Source organism: Sminthopsis crassicaudata, chromosome 2 (genome assembly GCF_048593235.1).
Source record: "Sminthopsis crassicaudata isolate SCR6 chromosome 2, ASM4859323v1, whole genome shotgun sequence".
Lineage (NCBI taxonomy): Eukaryota > Metazoa > Chordata > Mammalia > Dasyuromorphia > Dasyuridae > Sminthopsis > Sminthopsis crassicaudata.
The window spans coordinates 172738314-172766287 of NC_133618.1; the positions used below are offsets into that span (position 1 = coordinate 172738314).

Genomic DNA, 27974 nt, shown 5'->3' on the forward strand with positions numbered 1-27974 from the left:
CTGCCCCAGCAAAAAATAAAAGAAAAAAGAAAGAAAAATATTATTGAAAGTTAGACATATCTTATAATAAAAATTTATGTAAGTGACAGTAAGAATTAAATGATTAACATACCTTTTTGTTAATATCAAGGTAAAACATATCTGATAAAGTAGTTAATGTCTTCAGAAATACTACTTGATATGAATATTCTAATTACAGAGAACATTTGGGGTTTACAATCATACTTTCCATAACTTATCAAATTAATGAAACACAGTTCATCAAAAAATATTTTAAATAATTTTGTGCTTTTAAAAAAAGGAATGTGTTGCATCTGTCTTTTTTCTTTTTTCTACAGTGTGATGATTCTAAAATAGAAATAACCATAATTCAATCAAATTAATACAAAACTAGAACTGTTTCAATATAAAATAAACAAAAGATTTCTTTTGAAATTTGCAGATAACCTCTTATCTCTTGTCCCTACCTCTATTCATGGAAATAGCTTTATTACAAAGTGTTTTAGATACTGTAATTTTTTTTTATCATGTTTGAAGTTTATTTCATTTGCTTTCATGTCTGAGACACAGAAAAGCATCACAAAATCACAAATAATCTCATTTCCCAGTTAACCACTGAGAAATGCCAGATAAGCTTTGAATTTTTAATTTTAAATATTAAAAAAAAAGATAAACCACTTTTAAACAATAAATTTACTGGAACTTCTACATTTGGAAATTTCTTGTATCAATACAGATCAGAAGCTGCTCTAATTCTCTAAAAGAGAATTTCTTAGAACAATGAGAGAAACTCAGTCACACAACCAGTACATGTCAGAGATGGGTCATGAATGAAATTATATTAGACTGGAATTCTGTCTACTATGTCATATTGTCTCTTGTAAAGGTGCAGGAGAGGAAGAAAGGTTTAGTTGTACCTATAATTTTATACCATAACTTAGTAAAATAATTAATATAGCATTTGGGAAATCACAAAAACCACTTCCTACCTTTGGGGCTTTAGCATGTTTCCCACATCTGGCATCCTTGACAAGGCTAAGATCTAAGAGTTCAGTCTCCTGAAAGACAAAAGAGCAATTTGTAAGCATCCACAGAAGACAAAGACAACTGCTTTAACACTTTTTTAAAAATAGAGTTTTGATCAATTGTATGAAGATTGTTCTCTTTTCTGAGTACTTTTTTTTTTCTTTTTGTGTTTTTCCTTTCTTACATAAGACTTAAAGCAAACAAAAAACAAAACTTTGCTGTTTGGACTGTTTTGTAGACTCAATAAAATGTTTATCAATGTAAAATCCACTGTTTTTATACCATACACATGGCCTATGAGTTACCACCTATTTGCCAAAATCTAATGATCTTTTCTATACCAGTTTCCTTAACCCTGTGCTACCATTTAAGCTATAAGTAGAGAGCTGATCACTTAGCAATTTTCTTCCTCCTGAATTCTCCATATTTTGATCTTAGTCCTTCACATTTCTTCTCTTTTTGTCTGTCTCTGTCTCTGTGTCTCTCTTCCTTCTGCCCTGTCTATCTATTCTATCTCAACCAACCCCACTGAATAGGTATTTGCAAATATTATGATTTTAGAGATAAGAAAACTGAAGTAGAGGAAAATTAGGTGGTTTGCTCATGGTCACACAGTCAGTAAGTATTTGAGGGTGGATTTGAATTCAAGTCTTCTTGACTCCAGGTCAAGTACTTATCCACAGTGCCCACTTAGCTGCATCTATTATTTCCTTTGATTGGATACTTGAATCTCAAACTCCACAATTCAGCTCTTATAATCTTTCCTTTCTCTTTTAGACTTCATTACTTCTGTCAATGATATCAATATTCTCTCAGTCTCTCATCTTCTGAATCTTGGAGTTAACATCAATAGTTCCTCTAACTCAACATTCTAACATCCAATTGATACGCTCTTCACAATAGCTTTCATATTATCTTCTCTCTTGTTCTTTTGACACTATACTGATATAGCTCACCATCATCAGACCCTTAGCTTCCCTATTTTTGTTGCCTTTCTCTTCCAAATTATCCTTCAATATGATTGCCATATTAATCTTGCTACTGTGAAAATCTGGGTGTGACACTCTCCTCCTCAAAACCCTTCAAAGGTTCCTATTGTCTATCAGTTCATCAGTCAGCTCTTCTTAAGGGCCTACTATGTGTCAGACATTATGCAAAGTTTTGAGAACAGAAAAAGCCAAGAAGATATTTTCTATCCTTAAGAAGTTATAGTGGGGGAGATAAAAAGCAGACAAATCTGTACAAACATGAGCAACTAGATGGTACAGTGGGTAGACCATCAATAAAACATTCTCATGAATTTAAATCTGACTTCAGGCACTTACTATCTATGGGCCCCTGGGCAAGTCACTTGAATCTGTTTACCTCATCTATAAAATGAGCTGGAGAAGGAAATGGCAAACCATTCCAATATCTTTGCCAAGAAAATGCTCCCCAAAAGTCACAAAGAGTTAGACATAATTGAAAGGACTCAACAATAAAATGTTCAAACATATCTTCAACATAAATAGGAAAGGATTAACAAAGGGAAAGCACTAGAATTAAGAAAGACTGGGAAGATCTTCATGAAACAGGAGGATTTTAATTGGTTCTTAAAAGAATCTAATAAAGCCAAAAGGTAGATATGAGAAAGAAGAGCAGGTCAGGCATGGGAGAAAGTCAGTTAAAATGGAATTCAAACTACTTCTTAGCCCCAGCATTAAAGGCTCATTACAATCTTTTACTATTAAATTTATGTCATATGACCTATTTCAATTTTACTCTCTTTTTATAGACAATAATTTTTGACATCTAAACCATTGTCTCATAATGAAAAAACAATTTTAACTAATGAAAACCACATTGATTTAAAAATACAAAGATAGAAACCACTTCTTCTTACAAACCAGAATAATCCACTTGCATTTTTGAAGAGATGTAGAATGCTAATACTTTCAGAAGTTTCTAGGATGTAAAGAGGAAAAAAATACTCTCAAAAAGTGCTTATATTTTATCTATTCTTCACCTCTCTTATTTACTTACCTTATACTATTTTGCCATGGAGCAGTATGTAATAAAAATTTTGTAACATAAAATACAGAAAAAGATCTAGATACTAAAAATTCTTCATCTACCTCCAGTGCTATCTATGGGAAATTGTTCTCTAAATGCTTTTAAAAATTAAAGTATTTGAATCTGTATCATAATATTGACACTAAACTTTAGAATTATCCAATTTCCTTTATTTCAGGTCTATACTTGCTAAGCAAAATTTTAGTCTTAATATGAATTTGTTTTCTTAATGAGGATGCTGATAAACTCTCAACAGTATTCTATATAAATATATCATCATTCAGCTTTATTCTATTAGATTTCGGCGACCTTAAATCAGTCTGGTGGAATCTTTCACTCTTAAGACCTGATAAAACAATGGTCCTGAGCCTGCAGAGCTCAGGATATGACTCTGGACTTCTGATGAATCCATCAATGTATATTTTGCCTAAAAGTCCCAATCTCTTTATGTCTTCCAATTTCCCCCCAAAAAAAGACACTATAAATATATAGCAAACTTTATATAAAATGATTATTTAAGTGAGGGCTATATTATGTGCCAATTTTTATAGTGATTATTAAAGAAAATGCATATGGGCTGAACAAGTACTACTGTATTAAACAGCTTTTTTACTAACCTTTTTTTTTTGCAGACATAAAGGATTCATGATGCTTGCAGAGCAATGGAACTTGAGAGAGTTATTATGTAAATAATTAACTAATTTAATGATGATAATCATAAAGAATACATTGAAAACTCACTATAGGGCATTATGGGATAGCACTCCTAAAAAAGGCATTGTGGTATAGAGGGATGCTATTTTCACATTCTGTGTATAGGGATGAAAATATCTTTTCCAAAATGAATTTATATACCAACAGCTCTTCCTGTATGATTTGACCATATGTAGTAGAGAAATGGGTATATTGTTCTAAGCAATAAAACCATTATTATGTCTCCATAAAAGTTTTTATTTGCATTTTTCTTTTGTTTCCCTCAGTCTAGCAATGCATTATAATTTTTTTAAGAAGTGTAAAAATAATGACTTTCTTAACCTTTAAAAGTTTGTCCCTTTTGTTTTTACTTAAAGAAGCTCTCATTTACCATTTTGAAACATTCTATTTATGCCAAAATCATCAGTATACTTCCAGTCACGTAGATTCATAACCTCAAAGTCATCCTTAACTCCTCCCTTTCTCTCACTCTCCACCCAATTCAATCAGTTGCCAAGTAAGTTAAATTTACCTCTACAACAATTCTGGAATTCATCCTTTTTCTAGTCACATGATTTACTCTTGCCTAAAGCATTTCAATAACTTGATAACTAATGTCCCTGCTTCAAGTCCATTTCCTCTTCAAACTATCACATCATTACTAATGTAGCATTTCCAGAGCAGAAATCTGACGAGCACTGTTGCATGGTAAAATGAAATTGCTCCTTGTTGACTCTAAGATTAAAAACAAAACAAAACAAAACAAAACAAACAAACAAAAAAAAAACTTCAATTTTGCATTTAAAGCTCTTTATAATCAGAATTAGACCCACCTTTCCAGTCTTATATGAGCCCGTCCAAAAACACTTTAGTCCAGTCAAATTGTATCTTACTCATTTTTTTCTACATTTGATATACCATCTCCCATTTTTCTGTCTTTAATCACTTTGCGATTTTTGTCTGACTCTTTGTGAATCCTTCAAGGGTTGTCTTGGGAAAGAGACTGAAGGGGTAGCTACATGGCACAGTGGATGGAGTACCATCCCTGAAGCCAGGAGTACCTAGAGTTCAAATCTGGCCTTAGACACAGAACACTGCCTAGCTGGGTGACCCTGGGCAGGTCACTTAACCTCAATTGCCTCAGGAAAAAAAAAAAATTACTGCAGTGGTTCACCATTTCCTTCTCTAGATCATTTTACAGAGAAGGAACTGTGGCAAACAAAGTCATATGGTTTGAATTTAGGAATAGGAATCTTCCTGACTTCAGGTGTAAAGTCCACTCAACTGCCTGCTTTTAAACATTATGTACTGTGTCTATGATGTATCCCCACCTCACCTCATCTCTTTGAAACTCTAAGTCCTTTCTAGCACAGCTCAAATAATCAAATCTTTTCCCATCTGCTGGTGCCTCCAACTTTAAAATTATTTTTTATTTACTTGTGTGTGTGTGTATGTATACATATACAAACACATATGTAACATCTCCCCTCTTCCTCTATAGATTGTAAGCTTCTTTAGGGCAGGACTTATTTTTGTTTTTTATACCCTCATTACCTGATACTCTGCTTTGATCCATAGCAAGTGTTTAAGGAATGTGGTTTGATTGATTGAGGTAGTAGAGTAATATTACCTCAGATGGCAAGAAGGAAACATATCTAAATTTATAGCATATGATATATTTCTATTATAATTTATGATATATGGCATATTTATAGTAAATGATAAATGCTAATATTTCAGTTTGGGATGTCTTTTGAGAATCTAAGAATCTAAGTTGGGTGTCTAGGTTTGAAGACTTTTTATTAATTCAGGAGAAACTATTAAAACATTATAAGAATAATAAATATATTACACTAGATACCACTTTCCTATAATCAGATTCCATTATATTATGATCTCTGCTGTAGGGAAATGCTTTTTGGAGCACGTTATAACTTTCAGTTGAAGGAAGGTAGAAATGGAAACAGAAGAATTGGCTAACAAGATATAATCAGAGAATGAGATTTGGATTTCTAAATTATGTGTGCACGTACACACACACACACACACACACACACACACACACACACAGTGGGGGGAGAGGGAGAAAAGGCACAAGGAGAGAGAGAGGGAGAGGAAGGGAAGGAAAGACTTTGTATAGATATAGGAGTCATTTAACCAGAGTGAATTTAATCAGATTTGCAATATATCATTATAGCCCTTAATGTTTTAAGTTATGATAGTTTCAAAACTGCACTAAGACTTAGACTTTTAGGATATGCTTCATTTACCTAGAGACCTGAAGACCTGGAGTTTGAACTCCACTTCTGTGACGTGACTTTTTATGTTACCATGGACTAGTAAAATCATTCCAATGAATTTTGTTTTTTTGAAAAGTAAAACAAGGGGATTGAACAAAGTACTTATTCTACCCTGCTATAATGCAGATGGTAAATATATCAATTTTCAAAAATGGAAAAAATTTTTGTATGATTTTGCCTTCTACTCCTTATAAAATTCTGGAACCAATGTCAAAGTTATGGTTTTTAACCAGACAGAAAGAAAATCTGTGATCTCTAAGAGCCAGCATGGGTTCTTTTACCACCATCCTGAGTATTATCTCACCTCATTCCAAGACCTTGACCCCCATAATGTTGGGAATAATAAAGTTTTCAGTCCAATGACCAATTATTATACTGGGAAGCAATCCCTGTGGAGAATTAATTATTCCTGCAGATGCCATGATATATGTTTAATGAAGATTCAGAAAACAACATTATGAACAATGAAGTCCTTTGAATTGTCAAATAATTCAATACCAAGAATTTATATCATTACATTATGGAAATTTTCTTAAAGGAAGGGCATTATCATCTACTTTCCTATTATAACATATGGATGACACTTTTTCATGTACTTTTTCTGAAACCTTCCATAATTATTGCCTCTATCATTAAAATGTGAGCTCCTTGAGAGCTAGAACTATCTTACATTTCTATTCATATGCCCAGCATTTAATAAATATTTCATTCATTCAAAAGTGGAATATCCACAACAATTCATACTAAATAAATGGAAGAAAAAAATTTTGCTGCTTTTTCTATAAATACTCCAGTTCCATCTCCCCACACCTGTCACAAAAATAAAGAAATAAGGATATTTTACCCTGAGTTCATTTTTATTCTTATTGGGTTTGATTGAAGAGAAAGAGACTAATTTAGGATTGAAGCTATGTAAATAAACATACATCATAAGTATACAAATATATACATATAGATTGCTTAAGAAATTCAAAAGCTTAGGATAAATCTAAATATTTAGCAGTGCTTACTACTAGGCAGAAATATTTCAGTCTATTAGCTGTAAACATACTGTACAATAGATGGGCCATGAAATATATTTTAAGCTTAGAAAAGAGAATAATTTGAAATTCTAGTCTTTTTTTTTTCTGAATACAAATCCCCATATATTGTTACTTAATTCTATTATCCTCATGATACAATAATGTACTTTAAGTTCACACGTTATCTAATTATACAATCATAAACATTTCTCAGAGAAGATTAATATATGTGTGAGTATTTATTTATGCTGTCATAGATGACATATTTATGAATTTTTCAGCTTTGCTAAAGGACAAATTAAGGGCTATAGGAACTTTAGGATGTCAGATTATATTGACTTTTGCTTCAGCGTTTAGCTCTGCAAATTCATGAAATCAATCAACAAATAAACATTTACTAAATGACTACTAGGTGCAATGAATTATTCTAAGTGTCAGAGACACAAAAAGAAGCAAAAGTTAGTCCTTGTCCTCAAATTTTGATTGCAGAAACCTCCCAATATATTTTATTATTTACTGACTAGAATCATGCCATAGACCCAAATCACTCTAGCTCTGATAGACTGACCAACAATAGGTCCCTGAACAAATCTCCCACATTCATTGTTTGGACCCAGATTGGTTCAGAGTGAATGGAAATAGCAATTGTTTCTGTTATGGAGAGAAACCCTGAGGTCAGCCTCCCAGATGAATTTTTTTTTTTACTGGATAGAAGAGGCCATTCTCTGCTTCATTTCTTATTTATCCTTAATCACTGTTTGAATGTTGCTTTAGTTAAACAGATACCTTTATAAGGTAAAGACTTTAACAACCATCTCTAGCTTTCCTGATCTTAGCACTGGACCCAGATGGCTTTGAAGGCAAAAGTGAGGCTAATGACATTGCATAGCCCTCTCTCACAAACCCAATTCAATTGTATGTCATGGTATCACCTCCTTGATATCTTGAAGGAAAAAGCAACAAGGAGTTTATAATCTAATTGGAGAGACAATTCATAAATAAATATATATAAAGTAAGTTATATACAGGAGAAATAGCAAATAATTAACAATTGATAGACATTACCGTTAAGAAAGATTAAGGAAGCCTTCCTATAGAATGTGAATTTTTATTTGGGACTTAAATGAAGTTGGGGAAATTAATTGGCAGACATAAAGGAGAGTGATCCAGGCATAGGGAACAGTCAGAGAAAATTCTCAGATTCCACAGATTATGGGTGTTTTTTGTGGAACAGCCAGAAGGCCAGTGTCACTCAATCAAAGCAAACATGAAAGAGGAAGATGTCAAAAGGACTGGAATGGTTGAAGGGGCTAGATTATAAAAGGCAAATCTTATCCTCTATACGCCTAAAATTTCAACTATTTCCATGGTGCCATGCTCATGAAGTTAGAATGACCCAGTTTCAAATTTTACTCCAAATACTGTCAACTGAGTGACCTGAACAAATCACTTGGCTTTTCTAAGCATCAGTTTCCTCATCTGTAAAAAGTACATTAATAATAAGACCAATGTGGGGGCGGAGCCAAGATGGCGGAGAAGAAACACACGACTCAGTGAACGTCCTCACTCCCTCACAACCAATTAGATAAATTAAGTCTCAAAATTAGCTCAGGACTGATAGATACCACAAGGACTGGAAGCACGACTTACCAGCTGAAAAGAATCTGGAGTTTCAACAGGAAAGGTCAGTTCTCAGGGGAGGAATAAGAAAGACCAGCACAGACGGTGGGGTAGGGGCACACTGCGCCCATTGCGCTGGGAGGGGCTCTGGGATCAGAGAAGCCACTGAGGTAAAGGAATCTGGCACAGGCTGTTAGCTCTTCTCTGCTAATTATTTAGCAGTTCAGAAGAGAAAGCCAAAATATTTTAAAACTCAGATTAGATTTCCCCCCCCCCCCCACCCTGGGGGTGACTCGGCAGACGGCACCAGGGGGTGTGGCCTCAGCTACCTCCTGAGAATAGTTAAGAGACTGACAAGTGGGTGGATACGGCCCAAGGCAACACACACTGCCTAGCTTAGCTGGAGGGAGTGGAACTCAGCTCCAGGAAGTCCCAGAGAAGCGGAACCTTTGAACTAGGGACCGCGGTTTCTGGCAGACACTTCCAGTTTGAGCACAGGGGCTTCTCACGTCACCTGCTGCAAACATCCACTCCCCACCCGGACACATAGCCTGGGCTTCTTGCTGTCTTCACTATTCTACGCCCTCGAAGCACAGTAGTGCTAATCACCTCTGAGACACTCCCAGGGAGGGGGTGGGGAACTCTCTCCCAGAGCTCTCTCTTAGCGCGGGCGCGGGGGCCGCTGCATCCATCCGGTCTGGGAGGAAGCTGGTAAAGAAGTAAATAATTTCCTACCCCAGGGACAGACCCCAAAACATTTTTTAAGTATGAGCAAAAAAGCTAGAAAAACTATAGATTCCTTCTATACAGAGAAAGAGCGGGTATCCAACCCCGAGGAAGTTAACAGCAAAGATTCAGAAGATAACAACCTAAAGGGGAACGATTCCTGCCCCCCATCACATAACTCTCTCCTAGAAGAAGCTCTTAAGAAATTGAGGGAGATCGAAGAAAAATGGGGCAAGGAGAGGGAAGTTATGATAGAGAATAACAACGTCCTGAAATTGGAGTTGGAAAAAATAAAGAATTCACAGGAGAAGCAGGGAAACAAAATTAGTGAATTAGAAAAGGTTAAAAAAATACAGGAAAGTAGGATTTCTGAATTGGAAAAGATAAAAAAGTCTCAAGAAAATAGAATTTCTGAATTGGAAAAAGAAAATAATTCTCAAAAAAAAAAAATTAGGGAAATGGAAAAAAATTCAATAGAGCAAAATAATTCATTTAAAAACGAAATTGGACATTTACAAAAAGAACTAAAAACTGTGAAAGAAGAAAATAACTCCTTAAAAGTCAGGATGGAACAAATAGAAATGAATGATTCACAGAGAACCCAAGAATCAGTCAAACAAAACAAAAAAAATGAGAAGCTGGAGAACAACGTCAAATACTTACTGGGAAAATCTATAGACCTGGAAAATAGATCTAGGAGAGATAATCTGCGGATTATTGGACTTCCAGAAAACTATGACCAAAAAAAGAGCCTAGATTCTATTTTACAGGAAATTATCAAAGAGAACTGTCCAGAGATAATAGAAACAGAAGGGAAAGTAGATGTGGAAAGAATTCATCGAACTCCTTCTGAAATAGACCCTAAAAAAAGAACACCACGGAATATTGTGGCTAAGCTGCAGAATTACCACACAAAGGAGAAAATCCTGCAAGCAGCTAGAAAAAAACAATTTAAATACCAAGGTGCCACAATAAGGGTCACCCAAGATCTGGCTGCCTCCACATTAAAAGATAGAAGGGCCTGGAACCTGATATTCCGTAAGGCAAAAGATCAAGGACTGCAACCAAGAATGAACTACCCAGCTAAGTTTAGCATCTTTTTCTACGGAAGAAGATGGTCATTCAATGAAACAGAGGAATTCTATATGTTTCTAAGAAAAAAACCAGACTTAAACAAAAAATTTGATCTACATCCACAAGACTGAAGAGAAACAGAAAAAGGTACACAGAACCCTTGAGAACTGTAACTCTGTTGTGGGTATATAAAAAATACTCAAGGATAATTTGATTTTACTGATATAAAAGAAAAAAAGGGGGGTGTAGTAAAGGGAAGGAGGTCGGTTCAGAAAAAGGGGAAGAAGTGATAAAAAGAGGGAAACTACATCCCAGGAAGAGACATAGAAAATACACCATATCTGAGGGAACTTAGTGAGGGGGAGAATCATTGTGTGAATCTTACTCTCATCAGAAGAGGCTCAAAGAGTAAATAATTAACATATTTGTTTTTCAGAGAATTTTCTCTCACCTCATTAAAAGGGGGGAGAGGAAAAGGGAAAAGGAAAAGGGGAATAAGTGAAGGGACTTGGAGGGAGGGGGGAGGGATCCTAAAAAAAAAAAAAAAAAAAAAAAAAAAAAAAAAGAGGGAGGGTTGCGCGTCACAAGGGGGGTCTGTAAATTAAATATCGGGGAGGGGGATCAGGGGGGTCAAGGGAAAAAAGCATAATCTGGGGATAATACGATGGCAGGAAATACAGAATTAGTAATTTTAACTGTAAATGTAAATGGGATGAACGATCCCATCAAACGGAGACGGATAGTAGATTGGATCAAAAAGCAGAACCCTACAATATGTTGCCTACAGGAAACACACTTAAAGCAGGGAGATACATACAGAGTAAAGGTAAAAGGTTGGAACAGAGCCTATTATGCTTCAGGTAAAGCCAAAAAAGCAGGGGTAGCTATCCTTATCTCAGATCAAGCAAAAGCAGAAGTAGATCTCGTTAAAAAAGATAAGGAAGGAAACTATATCCTGCTGAAAGGTAGCATAAATAATGAAGCCATATCAATACTAAACATATATGCACCAAGTGGTATAGCATCTAACTTTCTAAAGGAAAAGTTAAGAGAACTGCAAGAAGAAATAGACAGTAAAACTATAATAGTGGGAGATCTCAACCTTGCACTCTCAGATTTAGACAAATCAAACCACAAAACAAACAAGAAAGAAATTAAAAAAGTAAATAGAACATTAGAAAAACTAGGTATGATAGACCTTTGGAGAAAACTGAATGGCAATAGGAAGGAATATACTTTCTTCTCAGCAGTTCATGGATCCTATACAAAAATTGACCATATACTAGGACATAAAGATCTCAAAATTAAATGTAGGAAGGCAGAAATAATAAATGCCTTCTTCTCAGATCACAATGCAATAAAAGCTACATTCAGTAAAAAGTTAGGGGTAAATAGACCAAAAAGTAATTGGAAACTGAATAATCTCATCTTAAAGAATGACTGGGTGAAAGAGCAAATTATAGAAACAATTAACAATTTCACCCAAGATAATGATAATGATGAGACATCATATCAAAATCTTTGGGATGCAGCTAAAGCGGTAATAAGGGGAAATTTTATATCTTTAGAGGCTTATTTGAAGAAAATTGAGAAAGAGAAGATTAACGAATTGGGCTTACAACTTAAAAGGCTAGAAAAAGACCAAATTATAAACCCCCAACCAAAAATTAAACTCGAAATACAAAAATTAAAAGGAGAAATCAATAAAATTGAAAGTAAAAAAACTATTGAATTAATAAATAAAACCAAGAGTTGGTTTTATGAAAAAGCCAATAAAATAGATAAACCTTTGGTAAATTTGATCAAAAAAAAGAAAGAGGAAAATCAAATTGATAGTCTTACAAATGAAAAGGGGGATCTTTCCACCAATGAAGAGGAAATTAGAGAAATAATAAGGAGTTACTTTGCCCAACTTTATGCCAATAAATTTGATAACTTAAGTGAAATGGATGACTTCCTCCAAAAATATAGGCTCCCTAGATTAACAGAGGAGGAGATAAATTGCTTAAATAGTCCCATTTCAGAAAAAGAAATAGAACAAGCTATTAATCAACTCCCCAGGAAAAAATCCCCAGGGCCAGATGGATTCACATGTGAATTCTACCAAACATTTAAAGAACAATTAGCCCCAATGTTATATAAATTATTTGAAAAAATAGGGGATGAAGGAGTCCTACCAAATTCCTTTTATGACACAGACATGGTACTGATACCTAAACCTGGTAGATCGAAAACTGAGAAAGAAAATTATAGACCAATCTCCTTAATGAATATTGATGCTAAAATCTTAAATAAGATATTAGCAAAAAGACTTCAGAAAATCATCTCCAAGATAATACACTATGATCAAGTAGGATTTATTCCAGGAATGCAGGGCTGGTTTAATATTAGGAAAACTATTAATATAATTGACCATATTAATAATCAAATTAATAAGAACCATATGATCATCTCAATAGATGCAGAAAAAGCATTTGACAAAATCCAACATCCATTCCTACTAAAAACTCTTGAGAGTATAGGAATAAATGGATTATTCCTTAGAATAATCAGGAGTATATATTTAAGACCGTCAGTAAGCATAATATGCAATAGAAATAAACTGCAACCTTTCCCAGTAAGATCAGGAGTGAAACAAGGTTGCCCACTATCACCATTACTATTCAATATAGTACTAGAAACGCTAGCCTCGGCAATAAGAGCCGAGAAAGAGATTCAAGGAATTAGAGTAGGAAATGAGGAAATTAAACTATCACTTTTTGCAGATGACATGATGGTATACTTAGAGAACCCCAAAGACTCTGCTAAAAAGCTACTAGAAATAATTCAAAATTTCAGCAAAGTGGCAGGATACAAAATAAATCCACATAAATCCTCGGCATTTTTATATATCACTAACAAAATGCAACAGCAAGAGATACAAAGAGAAATTCCATTCCAAACAAATGTTGAGAGTATAAAATATTTGGGAATCCATCTACCAAAGAAAAGTCAGGAATTATATGAGAAAAATTACAAAACACTTGCCACAAAAATAAAATCAGATTTAAATAATTGGAAAGACATTCAGTGCTCTTGGATAGGCCGAGCGAATATAATAAAGATGACAATACTCCCCAAACTAATCTATTTATTTAGTGCTATACCAATCAGACTCCCAAGAAACTATTTTAATGACCTAGAAAAAATAACAACAAAATTCATATGGAAGAATAAAAGGTCAAGAATTGCAAGGGAACTAATGAAAAAAAACTCAGAGGAAGGTGGTCTAAGTGTACCTGATCTAAAGCTATATTATATAGCAGCAGTCACCAAAACCATTTGGTATTGGCTAAGAAATAGACCGGTAGATCAGTGGAACAGATTAGATACAAAGGACAAAAAAGGGTACATCTATAGCAATCTAATCTTTGACAAACCCAAAGATTCCAACATTAGGGATAAAAATTCATTATTCGGAAAAAACAGTTGGGAAAACTGGAAATTAGTATGGCAGAAATTAGATATGGATCCACACTTAACACCATATACCAAGATAAGATCAAAATGGGTCCATGATTTAGGCATAAAGAGGGAGATAATAAATAGATTAGAGGAACAGAGGATAATCTACCTCTCAGACTTGTGGAGGAGGAAGGAATTTATGACCAGAGGAGAACTAGAGATCATTATTGATCACAAAATAGAAGATTTTGATTACATCAAACTAAAAAGTTTCTGTACAAATAATACTAATGCAAACAAGATTAGAAGGGAAGTAACAAATTGGGAAAATATTTTTAAAAACAAAGGTTCTGACAAAGGTCTCATTTCCAAAATATATAGAGAACTGACCATAATTTATAAGAAACCAAACCATTCTCCAATTGATAAATGGTCAAAGGATATGAACAGACAATTCTCAGAGGAAGAAATTGAAACTATATCCACTCACATGAAAGAGTGTTCCAAATCACTACTGATCAGAGAAATGCAAATTAAGACCACTCTGAGATACCACTACACACCTGTCAGATTGGCTAAGATGACAGGAACAAATAATGACAAATGTTGGAGGGGATGTGGGGAAATTGGGACACTAATACATTGCTGGTGGAGTTGTGAAAGAATCCAGCCATTCTGGAGAGCAATCTGGAATTATGCCCAAAAAGTTATCAAACTGTGCATACCCTTTGACCCAGCAGCGCTACTACTGGGATTATATCCCAAAGAAATACTAAAGAGCGGAAAGAGACATATATGTGCCAAAATGTTTGTGGCAGCTCTTTATGTTGTAGCTAGAAACTGGAAGATGAATGGATGTCCATCAGTTGGAGAATGGTTGGGTAAATTGTGGTATATGAAAGTTATGGAATATTATTGCTCAGTAAGAAATGACCAGCAGGAGGAATACAGAGAGGCCTGGAGAGACTTAAATCAACTGATGCTGAGTGAAATGAGCAGAACCAGAAGATCACTGTATACTTCAACAACAATACTGTATGAGGATGTATTCTGATGGAAGTGGAAATCTTCAACATAAAGAAGATCCAACTCACTTCCAGTTGATCAATGATGGACAGAGGTAGCTACACCCAGAGAAGAAACACTGGGAGGGGAATGTAAATTGTTAGCACTAATATCTGTCTGCCCAGGTTGCATGTACCTTCGGATTCTAATGTTTATTGTGCAACAAGAAAATGATATTCACACACATGTATTGTACTTAGACTATATTGTAACACATGTAAAATGTATGGTATTGCCTGTCGTCGGGGGGAGGGAATAAGGGAGGGGGGGTAATTTGGAAAAATGAATACAAGGGATAATATTATAAAATATATATATATATATATATATAATAAAAAAAAAAATAATAAGACCAATGTCACAGAATTGTCAGGATTAAATGAGATAATTTAGTCAAAAGTACTTTGCAAATCACTATAAAACTTGAGGTATATTTTTAAACAACATTGATTTGACATTGCAGGTCTGGCTTTTGGAGGGAAGAAAAGAGGAGAGGAAGGTGCATTATCATTTTGCCTCTTGCCCTTTTGCCAAATCTCCATGAGTCTCTTCTATGATCTTCAATCTCAGATGATAGTGGAGTGGTGGTAGAAGAAGTACTTGATTGACTTCTAGCTTTTGGAGGGGAGAGGGTTTCAATCCTGATCCCCTGTCTTGAGAGAAAGAATATCACCCACTCTTCTGTTCCAAGTTCTTGCAATCTTGCCTAAACTGCCTGTGAATTTCCCCCTTAAAACACTCAGAAAATATTACAAATATAATTGTTTACTTATGATTAATACAATCCTACCTGGTCACACTCTTCCCATCTCATTAGTAAATCTTTAACCCCATAGTCATAATTCAAAGCCCATTTACTCTCTCCCTAAATTTAATTAAGTTCTTAATCCCATTCCCCTCAATTCAGCACCTGCAATGTTCCACTCTAAAACTACCAACCTCTTCTACTCTGTTTTCTACAATATCTGCCCCCAAAGCAACAAATATGCTTTCAACTTAAATCTTTTTCTGCCTTCAACTTAAATCTTTTTCCTTTCTCATTCTTTCATTTTTCTGATTTATTAAAACTTGGATCTCTCCTCATGACAGTCTCCCTGGCCACTCTTTCCAACAGTGGCTATGCTTTCTTTTTTCCTTCCCCCATAACTTACTGGTCAAGATGGGAGAGTAAGAAACTCCTTGCTCCCCTTACCACCTCCATATTCTCCCCCTACCACCAACATTAAGTAAACTTTCCTCCTTTAATCTTCATGAAAACCACATGTATCTAACATGTATTGGTCAACCTGCCATCTGGGGGAAGAGGTGGGGGGAAGAAGGGGAAAAGTTGGAACAAAAGGTTTTGCAATTGTCAATGCTGAAAAGTTACCTGTGCATGTATCTTGTAAATAAAAAGCTATAATAATAATAATAATAATAATAATAATAATAATAATAATAATAATCCTAGTAGTTGTTTATGGACTTCTAGAACATTCCCTTTCCTTCCACAATGATTTCTGTAATTGGTTCACAAACCTCTCCTTTCTAAGTTCTGTCTTTATATTACTAGGCTCCAACAAAACACCTTAGTCTAGCAATTTGCCAACTTAAAAATAAATTTCCTGTCACTTACTCCCATCTCAGCCATGCACAAAGATGGTCATACTTTTAGTCTCACTTTCACTAATTAATGCACTACCTCCATATTCATGAACTTTAAAATTACCTTATCTGATATAATCTATGGAATTTCTACTTCTCCCTTGGTCTTTCTATAACAAATCCTGCTCTTTGTCAATACTGTGAATTCCAATCCCTAGAGCTATCAGTTGTCTCTCAGACCATTAACCCTGCACTAGCCATACTCTTCTCTCTTTATTTTGATTTCTTGGTGAATTATTTAAATTCTCTACTGCCTTCTTCTCTTAGGTCTCTTACTCCCCCCCTTTTTTTTCCTTGCCAAGTCTCAACCTTGAATCATTTTCATCAACTGCTATCTTTTCTCCTGCTTCTGTGTTCCTGAATGAAGGTGAAGAAAACCATACAATCATCCTGACTGGGTCCACTACAAATTTGTGTTACATATCCTTAAATGGGCTCTCACTGATGTAAGACAATATTTTCTCTACTTTCATAATTCACATAGTCACATTTTTTCCAAAACTTTTTCAGCCCTCTTCCAACCTTCCCTTTCTCACAATCCTTTGCTCATATTTTACTGAAAGATTAGAGAACTTTACCTCATATTTTACTGAAAAACTGACATCATTTGCAGAGATATCTTCTTCCTTCCCCTTATATCACTCAGATGACTTCTGCTACTATTTTCTCTTTCATCTAGCTCACATAAGATGATGTTTCTCCTTGCCACAGGCATTACTTCTATATGTAAATGAGATTCTACTCCATCCTATTTTCTGTAGAATATTATTCTCTCTATTATCCTCAGTCTCAAATTTTCAGCTTCACCCTGTTAAGTGGCTGCTTATCCATGCTTATGGATAATAGAAGGAGAAGAAAAGACAAGTAATGAGAATTTGAGTTTGGCAGATTTTTTAACTCTGGGAACTTAGAATGCCTAGGAGTGTTTGTGTATGCTTTGAGGGCTCAACGAAGTTTTAGGGAAAGAGTAAAGTCAAAAAGTCCGAAGGACGGTGGTAAGATAGTCTAGATGTACTCCAAGAGGAGCAACAGATGCTCCTAGAAAGAGGAAAGTAGATAAGCAAAGGCTAAGGTCTACAGTTATAGTACAGGATCCTTTTCATATTGCATTCAACCTATATTATGATATAATTTATTGACAATTTAAAATATTATTTAGGATATATTGTTAAAAGATTACAATGACAAACCAAAAGGTTCTTGTAAGAATATCTCTTTTCTGTTTTCAAAAGAAAAAGAGATACATTTCAGATCCATTGAAACTAATTATATACCTAATTTACCTGACATTTTTGAAGATAAAGAAAATCTCCTAGGTTTCTACACACACGTACACACACACCCTTTTCCTGGAAAGACCAGGATAATATCATAAACTGATTTCCAGTTAAACTTATTGATTAGACAATAAGATTTGTCTTTCTAGATCTTTTTCAATATTTGGCACATCATACAAACACCTGCTATATTCCTATGGGCTCCTAACACTAAGGAAGGCCTAAAGCAGAAAAATTAGAAAAGTAGAAATAATTTTCACGTTGTTCCCTATTCCTGACATGTAGATATTCTAAACATAGATTTCCATTACAGGCTGACTTGATTAGCTTGAATAGTCATAAATCCCTTTGCAAATAGTCTCATAAATGAAAAAAAAAATCATTACAGATATTTTGACTGAATAGTAGATTAGGTCTCCAAATGCCAACTCACAAATTCAAAAGTCATACAGAAAAATCAGGCAAAGAACCTTTTTTTTCCATCAGAAAGGTAAAGATGATTGAATATAAAACAAATTTCATGCCTAAATTATTTGAAATGACAAGCAACTCAATTCTAGCATATATCTAGCTTTAAACATTTTATTTAGCTACTTGGCATCATAATCTTAGTTTATTCCACATATGTGTATAAGTGTATGTATGTCAATTATATGACCATAGGTGTGTCACAAATTATAAGCCCTTTTTAAATGAAAATAGTAGTAGTCTTCTATTTCATAAGAATTTTGCGGCAAAATAAAATCAATTTTTTTAAGACCTAGGAGAGCCAGCATTAAAGCCAAGGAGACTTTGATTTAAGCCTTGATTCTGAAATAAAATTATTTTATGATATTATGTCACTTGCTATCTTACTGTTCTTGAAAATTCACAGCTTTCAGTTTTCAATATTTTTGTTGTTATTGATCCTTTTTCAGTTGCGTTCAACTTTTCATGACATCATTTCGACTTTTCTTGAGCAAAGATACTTGAGTGATTTACTCTTTCCTTCTCAAACTCATTTTTACAGATAAGGAAACTGAGGCAAATAGGGTTAAGTAAATTGTCCAGGATAGCATAACTAGTGTCATATTTGAAGTCAGAGAGATGAGTTTTCCTGACTCCTAGCTCAGCACTCTATCCAATAAGCTGCTTAGCTGCCTACATTACAAATCTATTCTGGTAGAGTGAGTTTCTTCCTCAAGGAGTTACCTATATCAGTGAAATCACATGGCAAGTTCTCCATCCCTACAATTAAATAAATAAAACTGAAGATAAAAACATTCTCTTTCCAATTTTTTTTGTTCTTTAAAAGATTTTATTTTTTGAAATACTTCCTATTGATTTTTTTTTTTTTTTTTTTTTTTTTTGCAGCAATCATTTCGAGAGAGAGAGAGATCCTGGAGGAAACTTCTTCTTCTCTATAATGAAACTTTCCTTATAACAAAGAAAAACATGAAGCAAAAACTTACCTGATAAGAGAGACTGTATCTGACAATGCACATGAAATCACACTCCCGGACTTCTCTGATCCTGTACTATGGTCTATTTTGTTGTTAGGACCACCATTTTCCTGTCAGTTAACTTTTCATTTTGATTCTTAAAATGGTTATGTAGACTATTCATTTGACTCATTTTATTCTATGGCATTACATGTAAGAGATATGAGAAATGATCTAGACCTAGAAATAAGAATGAATTCAATGTCAGGGAGAGAAGGGAGCAGTAGAGGCAGTGGAGGGAGTTCAAAGAATGAAGAACAGTGTTACAAGGAAAAAAATCACTAGATATGAAGTTAATGAACTTTAGTTCAAATCCTGGCTCTTCTATTAATTAGCCAGCCAAACTAGATAAGTTGTTTCATCTCTCTCTCAATCACCATTTTGTTTAACAAGTTGGTTGGACCAAATAACTTCTCAGAATCATTCCACCTGCAGAGCTATGATTTTTTCATCCTTTGTAGAACTCCTTTCTCAGAGCTACTTCCCCAATATCTATTTGATTTTGTCTGGATCTTGAGAGAACAACAAGGTAATATTATTGTCAGAGCTCTAGTGAAAATATAAGCAAGTAGGGTTTCTGTAACTATCATTTATAAATGATATTTATCATTTATATATTATTTATGTTATTCCATTCCCACATTCCCACTAGTGTGACCCCTACAGATTACTAGCTAATAATAACACTTGGCTATTTCACAAATAATTTATTAGTTGTGGCAAAAACAGTTAGTATAAGCATTTTTAAAATGTCCTCCATATAACCAGGGATAGTCTTTCTTCATGCAAACAGCAAGCCTCTGGTGAGAGTGGGTTCATTGTAAAAGTAGTGAGGCAAATTTATAGAGGCTTCATGTGACTAAGTAATTGACAGCTTCTGCAAACTAAGTTTTTTTTCTAATTTATACAATCAAGACAGTTCCCCTAAGTATAGTTCTCTATATCTCCAAAGATAGCATCTAGCATCTAATAAAAGAGGTCACACTCCCTGAATTTGTTTCTTGACAATCTTTCTGTGTCTATGTCTATATGTTTGACCTTGGAAGATTTCTCCTTTCAATTTGCTCTCCATCATCTCCAGATCCAAGTTCTCCCATAATATAATGGTAAAAGGAAGCTAGAGGAAGAAACTCTTCTTTTCAAGAAGTTTCCCTTTCAGGGAATTTACACTGATTTTCAATTAGGAACACTGAGCTTCCATTCATGGAATTCTTTGTCACGAGGTTCAACTTCTCTAGAGTGTTAGCTCTTGGAAGGTAGTGGCTGTGTTTTTCTTTGTGCATTTATATCAAATATATAACATGTAAAAGGCACTTAATAAATGCTTGATCACTTTTTACTTTATTTTGTACTGGAGAAATATAGCTATTTTTTTTCTATCTTGAACCAAAAAAGGTAAATTCTCAGGGTGTGAACACTCTTTTAAAATATTATGCCTGTTCATTAATTGACTGATTGTGCAACTTATTCAAAAGCCTGACAAAGTAGTGTCATGAAAACCTAAGGAATGGACAATATACATAAAAAGTGGATCCAGCGGACCAATATTAAATGTGATAAATCTGGAAAAAGGAATCTCAGTGAACTGGCAGAATGAAAGCCAGACCGCAAGGAATTCAGAAGTGGATACAAGTTGGAACAGTGAAGTCAATGCATATACACAGTTTCTTTTAGGAGTTTAGCTTTGAAAGAGAACAAAGTAATGGACAAATAACTTAGTGGAGGTCTATTAAGGATGAGGAAATCTAGGCATGTTGGAAGACAGCAGAGGAGGAGCTAATAGATAAGGAGATTTTTGAACATTAGATAGAGAGGATGATCAAAGATGCAAACTCTTAAAGACCAGAGGTGGGTAGGATAAAAGAAAAAAAGAGGTGTTACTATTGGCAAGGAGGATGGTTTCATTTTCTAAGATTGGAGCAAACAAGGACCATGAATGAAAGATTTAAAAGACTGGTATTCAATAAAGATAGAGATAGCATAAATTAGTAGTGAATCCAATCATACAATCTGCATGACTTCTTCAGAATTCAGCAGCATTATGTGCAGAGGAGAAGATGGTGATGTAAGTAATATGAGATTTAGTGTTTGGAGACTTGTAAATCAGAATAGGACTATGGTCAAGGGTTAAACACAGTGTAAAACTGCTTAAAAGGAGTAAGATTTTAAAAGGAAGAAAAAAGTCAGAGCAGATTGTAGACTGGGAAATTAGGAAGGGGGTAGATGGATTGGAAGTTGTACTGAGTATTAAGAGGGGAAATGGGTTTGGAAAAAATGAGGCACAGGGTGAGATTTCAAGACAAGAAGTAGTATGTTCTAATAGTTAAAATATTGGGAATATATTAGATACTCTTAGAAATTTGTCTGAATTTCTCAAATGTGATTAACTACAACAAAGCAAAAAATTCTTCACAAAAGTTATACTTTACCACAAAGCTGATCCTCAAATAGTCATTTCTTAAATGGAAAATAAAGATTAGAGTCCCTGTAGCTCCCAAGGTTATTCAATATACTTCCCATAAGTTCTTTCTCTTATTTATAGGTCCTTAAACATGTAGTGTCCTACTTGGCAGACTTGATGTCCATCAATATCTCTTTAATTATATAAGTATGTCATCTCCAGTAAGCCTCATAAGACGTAAATGATATTTTTCTTTGGCTTGCTTAATAGCATCACTGAAATATCCAGCCAGCCATTCACTCTTATTTCTCTCCCTCAGAAATCTCTTCCAAAATAAATCACAAATTGTTCTATTCCTAAAGCTTACATCATACTCTACTGAGTCTCTCCCAATCTCCCTGGAGCAAAAGCAGTTTGAAGATTTTTTAAAATACATACTTCTGAAAATTCAGGCATTCAACAGAGTGTATAAGTGTGGGTGCACACACACACGTACACATGAAAATTATAGTACCGAGATGGCAAGAGTACAATAAGATGTTTTCTTTTTCCTCTTTGCAAATAATTTCAATATTTTAATCTTCTGCTGCCTGATCTTTTTAGGCTTTGTATCTTAACTTTTATTTTTCCTGTGCTCTCTACAGAGCCTGCTTCCTGAGGTTTATGTATATGTGGCTCATATTATTCAATCAACTTATATATATTATTTTAATATACAGTAAACATATATATGTTCATTTTTTTCTTTCTTAATGAATTGCAAAATTAGTGAACTGAATTGCAAGTGCTTCAAAAAGGCAACCTCAAATACAATCATTTCTGTTTCTTTAAATTTAGAATCATATGAAAAATAATTTAAAATATTGAATTTAATCTGCCTTTTTCATAACATTTTTCTTTACCTCAGAGATGTTTTTAACATAATGCTTTTTCTCATATTGGTATTAAAATTTTCTACAACATAAATTGAAGATCATTTTTAATCCTTATTCTACAGCCATTAGTTATTTTAAATATAATGCCTTTGAAAAGACGAACTAACAGGCATCATACTCAAACTTTTTCTTTTACCTTTTCCTTTATAATATTTTAAAATATTTTTATCATTTTCTGGTAAGCAGATGTCTGAGTACATATAATTTAATTTAATGTGCAAATAGTTTCTCCAAAAGCTTAAATATAGCATTTGAACTCAGAGAAAGCATCTGATTTTAAAGCAAGAAGAATTTAAACAATTTTCTTTTTAAAAAATTACTCTTTATCTAGATCAAAAATTTTAAAACTATAAAAGAAGCAGCTAATTTGCTACCTTACCTATGCTTTCTTTTTTTGCTATAACAAAACTAAATGGAAATTTGGTTTATGGTCCTTATATTTAGGATTTAGGGTTTTGATTCAACATTTATTCCATTTTCATTTGTACCCCAAAGCTGTCTCTTGTGCAACCTTAAAAATGAATTACCATTAATATGGAACTTTGACCAAAACCATGCTCAAAAGATGATGCTTATTATAATAAAAATACCTTTGATTTCTATATAGTAGCATTCTCAAAGTGTTTTCCCATGTACTTAATTTGATCTTACAACATCCCTGTGAAAGAAGAAAGAACAGCTGAGGATAAATCTTAGACACAGAAATAGAGCAGAGAATCCAAAAAGAGGGACTCTGGAGTATAGGATTTAGCATTTGAAGGGAGAAGAATAAAGCATCAAGAAGAATGAAAAAAAAAGATATGGTTTCTGTTCAACAAAACTTTTAATAAAATGATTCTTTCTTAGGGAGAAGTTTCAAAGGACAAGTCAAATGTTCACACAGAGATTACAAATCCTGAAGCTTGCTTATAAAAAAAAAAAAAAAAACTGACACAGTAAAATTGTTTGTTTTTTTAATTGATTCAGGTGCCAAAGATGAAAACATGTAACATAAACATTAACAGTAGGAGAACCGAACATTATTGAAGAGAGGGCAAGATACTATTGGTTAAATCAGACCCATTTTATACAGTATCCAGAACTAAACTGCTGAAACTAAACACTGCTGTGCCATATATTCACTAAGATTCTAGATACATCTAGAAGACAAGAAATACAGCTGTGATAAAAGTGAATCTGGAATAAACCACTTACTGGCAATATTTTAGCCTTGAAAAGAGAGTTCTATCATTTTAAAATGATTAAATGTTTCATATGTAGTAGAGCCCCTTGACTAGGAAAATCATACATTACACCTTGCCTATCATATTTATTATAATTTTCTAGATCAGATAATTATGAACCAGAGAGGCTAAGTGACTTCTCACTGTCATACAGATAATTAGTAGTGAAATGAAAATTAAATATCCTTTCTTCTAATGCTGTATTCTTTTCCTTTTACTTCGGTTGTATAAAGTTAGAACAGAAAGAACAAGACAGACGGTATTGCAATAAAATAAATCCTTGTCTTTACCCCAATTCATCCTTGCCCCCCTCTCCACAAATATCTATTGCCCCTATGCCATTTTTTAAAGAAGGAAAGGAATTTCACATGTGGTCTTAGAGGGATCTCTTAAAAACATGAAACTGACAAAAATAATTTTCAAGGAAGATCTTATAGATAAAGAAAGGAGTGGAAAAAAATTCATAAGTTCAATGATGAGGGTTTTTGTTAAGTTTGTGGAAGGTAAGGGAATTAGACAATTAAGATTAAGGGACTGTATTATAAGGAAGAAGAAAGGATGTTGAAGAGGCAAACTCTATAGGCAGCCAGCACTCTCACCTCTATTCAGGATAGGTAGGATGGTGGGTTACCTGGAGAATGAAACCTAAGATGAGAGGAAGTAGAGGCAGCTTCCAGCTCCTGGCTTGCCTCCTAAAGTTCTGCTTCAAAAGGGACAGGAGCTAAGAATGATAGAGGGCAGTCTTGGGGCATAGTTCTTTACCCTGTCATCCTAAAAGTGGTCAATTCAACCATGACATTTTATAGCTTTCCCATGCAAGAAAAGTGAAGAACATTTCCAGATCCTGCTAACCCTGAAGCACATTGGTAAGAAACCTAGCCACAAGGTAAGAAACCTAAAGCCAAAATAGCAACGTTCAATTATGGTCAGAAAAGGGATGGGGATTGGGGGAAGTTCATCAATCCATTATAATAGATAGGAAAGAAGAAGAGACTAAACTCCAAATAAAATCATCAGCACACCTAGATAATGACTACTTTTTACAAAGAATAAATATAGATTTTAACTGTCTAATGCCTGAAGTTTAAATACACAATATGTTTAAGAAATAGTTGTGATCTTATTGCTATTATTGACAGATCTAAAATTCTTTTAATTTCTTCACTGACTTGAATAACATAGAATATGAATTTGACCTTGGATCCTCTTATCAAGGGATCACACATAGATGAACATCCTTTCACCTTTTGAAGTATGTGCAGCAAAAGCTCTTGCAAATATACTCCTAAATAGTGCATCATTAGAGAACAAGGTTTCATCAAGTTCATTTACAATTTGTTCTCTCATTCCACAGTGGTGATACGCTGATCTATTACCTAATTCAGATAACAAGATGCATTTTATAATCTCTTATGGGTATTAAATTTTCCCCAGGGTCAATGTCTCTGGATATATTATGTTCCTAAATAAATAACCTGTGAATCCCTGACATAGGCATTCAGCACACAAAGAACTTTTTCTTTTCAGTTCTGTGCAATATATTTCTGTTAGCTCCCAACCAAGCTATTGCTCACATGTAAATAAATCCAGGAGATCAATGCTTTTGAAAATTAATTCCCCTGGGCTATTAAGAGAGGAAATATGTTTCCCTGATACCCAGAAGACTAAAAACAACTCTCAATCTGTTCCCAGTTTAAAAAAAAAGGCACAATTATACCAATGGAAAGAATTGAAAATTATCCCCTATAATAAATAAAATTATGTCACCTCATGTTTGAAAATTGTGTCCTGTCTATTATAATTCCTTGGAAGATTTCAATCTTCATGGTACCGTAAATGGCACCCAAAATAAACACCTACATCCTAACATCCTATGAAAAATTATTTTTTATATAAAAATATGTATATTTGTAAAAAAAATAAAAATTAACAATTTAAACATTCCCTCATAGCAAATGTCTGCATGTAATATCTGTCCTAGATGGTTAATTTTGACTAACCTGACTTTTAATTCTGTAGTTAAGATCTTTGCTTTAGGTGTTTTATAATTATCTTAATTCTTTCCCAATGGTATCATCAGTTTTGTTTCTCTTATTCTTCACATAAATTTGACCCAATCTCTGACCTCAGTGATATTGTCATTTGTCTCTTACTCAACAACAGATTTATTTTTTTAGAACTATGTTTACAAAATGGGATATTTGGATTTATACTTTAGTATAAAGCCAGATTTGGCATATAAGTCCTATGTAAGTCATTTAAGATTAAATACAGCAATCTCCATATAGAAAAATAGGTATTCCAGGCCTTGCTGTTATGAAATCAAATTAACTCCAGTCTTGAACACTCTAAGTACTTCAATGTACTTACTTCAGGGCAATAACTGGGGCATCACTTAGATCAAATAACAAATTCAGAGACCCAGAAGGGAATTCTTTTAATCCTCTTCTGTGATTCTGAATTTGCAAAAAGGCAAATTTGGATTTGATGTAAAATGTGCTCATAAGTAAAACTAGGCAAAAATGTAACAGGTTGCCTTAGGAAGTGGTCAATTTCTCCTTTAAGGTCTTCAAATAAAAGCTTGACCTACAAGTTAGGCATACTGTAGAGAGAATTATTTAATTATAGGTTAAACACATGGCCTCTGTATTCACTTCCAAGTTTGAGAGTTTTTTTTTCCTTTACTTTCAATTCCAGCAATTAGCAAAGAGCCTGGCACATATTAGGTGCTTAAAATACTACTGACTGAAATTTAAAAATAAGATTTTGTTGATATCTTTTGACTTTTTAATTAAAAATAAAAATCACCATAATTTCCTCTAGTGTTCTTCTCCAGCTCAAAGAGATATCCTATGTAACAAATAGTAGTTTTCAAAGACCAAAAGAAAAAAAACAAATCATCATAATTTATTAATTCACTAAAAATGTGTGGAAATATGTGCAATGTATGACAATTGTGGATCTCTCATCTCTGCATAGAAGTAGTATAAGAAGCATTTTCTCATGATCTTTCTTTCAAACCATGGTTGCACTTAGTAATTTTGCAAAATTCATTTAAAAAAAAATTTCTTGTTTGTTCTTTTTGTTTACATTGCTGTAGTTGTATGTATTGTTTTCTCATCTCTAATACTTCATTCTACTTCAATTCATACAGATCTTTCTAAGAATTTCTATATTCATCGCATTTGTCATTTCTAACAGCAGAGAAATATTCCATTATATTCAAGTACTACAATGTGTGTGGGGCTGCTGGGTGACATAATGGGTAACAAATTTGATCAATTCATTCTATATTTTAGAAATTAGGCCTTTATAGAACCCTTGGATATAATAATTTTCCACATTTTTCTGCTTTCCTTCTAATCTTGGCAGCATTAGCTTTATTTGTACAAAATATTTGCTGAAGCTGGAGTTAGGAATACCTGAGACAAATCTGATCTCATATACTGACTAACTATGTGCTAGTCACTCAACCCTGTTTGCCTCAGTTTCCTCATTTATAAAATGATCTAGAGAAGAAAATGGCAAACCATTTTAGTATTTTTGTCAAGAAAATTCCAAATGAGATCATGAAGACTCAGACATGACTGAAGAACAAATCATAATCTGTTTAGTTACCAAATCCCAAAGGCATTTATTATTTATCTTATTTGCTTAATTGATTTTTTTTTCCCAAGGCTGGGGTTAAGTGGCTTGCCCAGGGTCACAGCTAGGAAGCATTAAGTGTCTGAGACAGATTTGAACTCAGGTCCTCCTTAATTCAAGGCTGGTGCTCTATCCACTGCACCACCTAGCTGCTCCCTTAATTGATTTTCAACAGAGTAATACCAATTCACAATTCCACCAACAATGCACTAGAATGCCTATCTTTCTATTCTCTCTCTAACATTGACTGTTTAAATATTTTATCATCTCTGCCAATTTTTAAAGTAGGAAGCAAAATCTCAGTGGTATTCTCACTTGTATTTATTTCACTATGAGAGCAATAGAG

At 33.9% G+C, this 27974-nt stretch overlaps 1 protein-coding gene across 2 annotated transcripts in view; it reads right to left on the reverse strand.

Annotated features, from left to right (window-relative positions):
* PLCB1 (phospholipase C beta 1) overlaps nucleotides 1-27974 on the reverse strand; it is an 814021-nt gene that overhangs the window by 567313 nt on the left and 218734 nt on the right. For both annotated transcript variants that reach the window (XM_074287888.1, XM_074287889.1), the window contains exon 3: nucleotides 990-1058. In XM_074287888.1, coding sequence (XP_074143989.1) covers nucleotides 990-1058 — 69 coding nt within the window. The remainder of the gene's footprint in view (nucleotides 1-989; nucleotides 1059-27974) is intronic.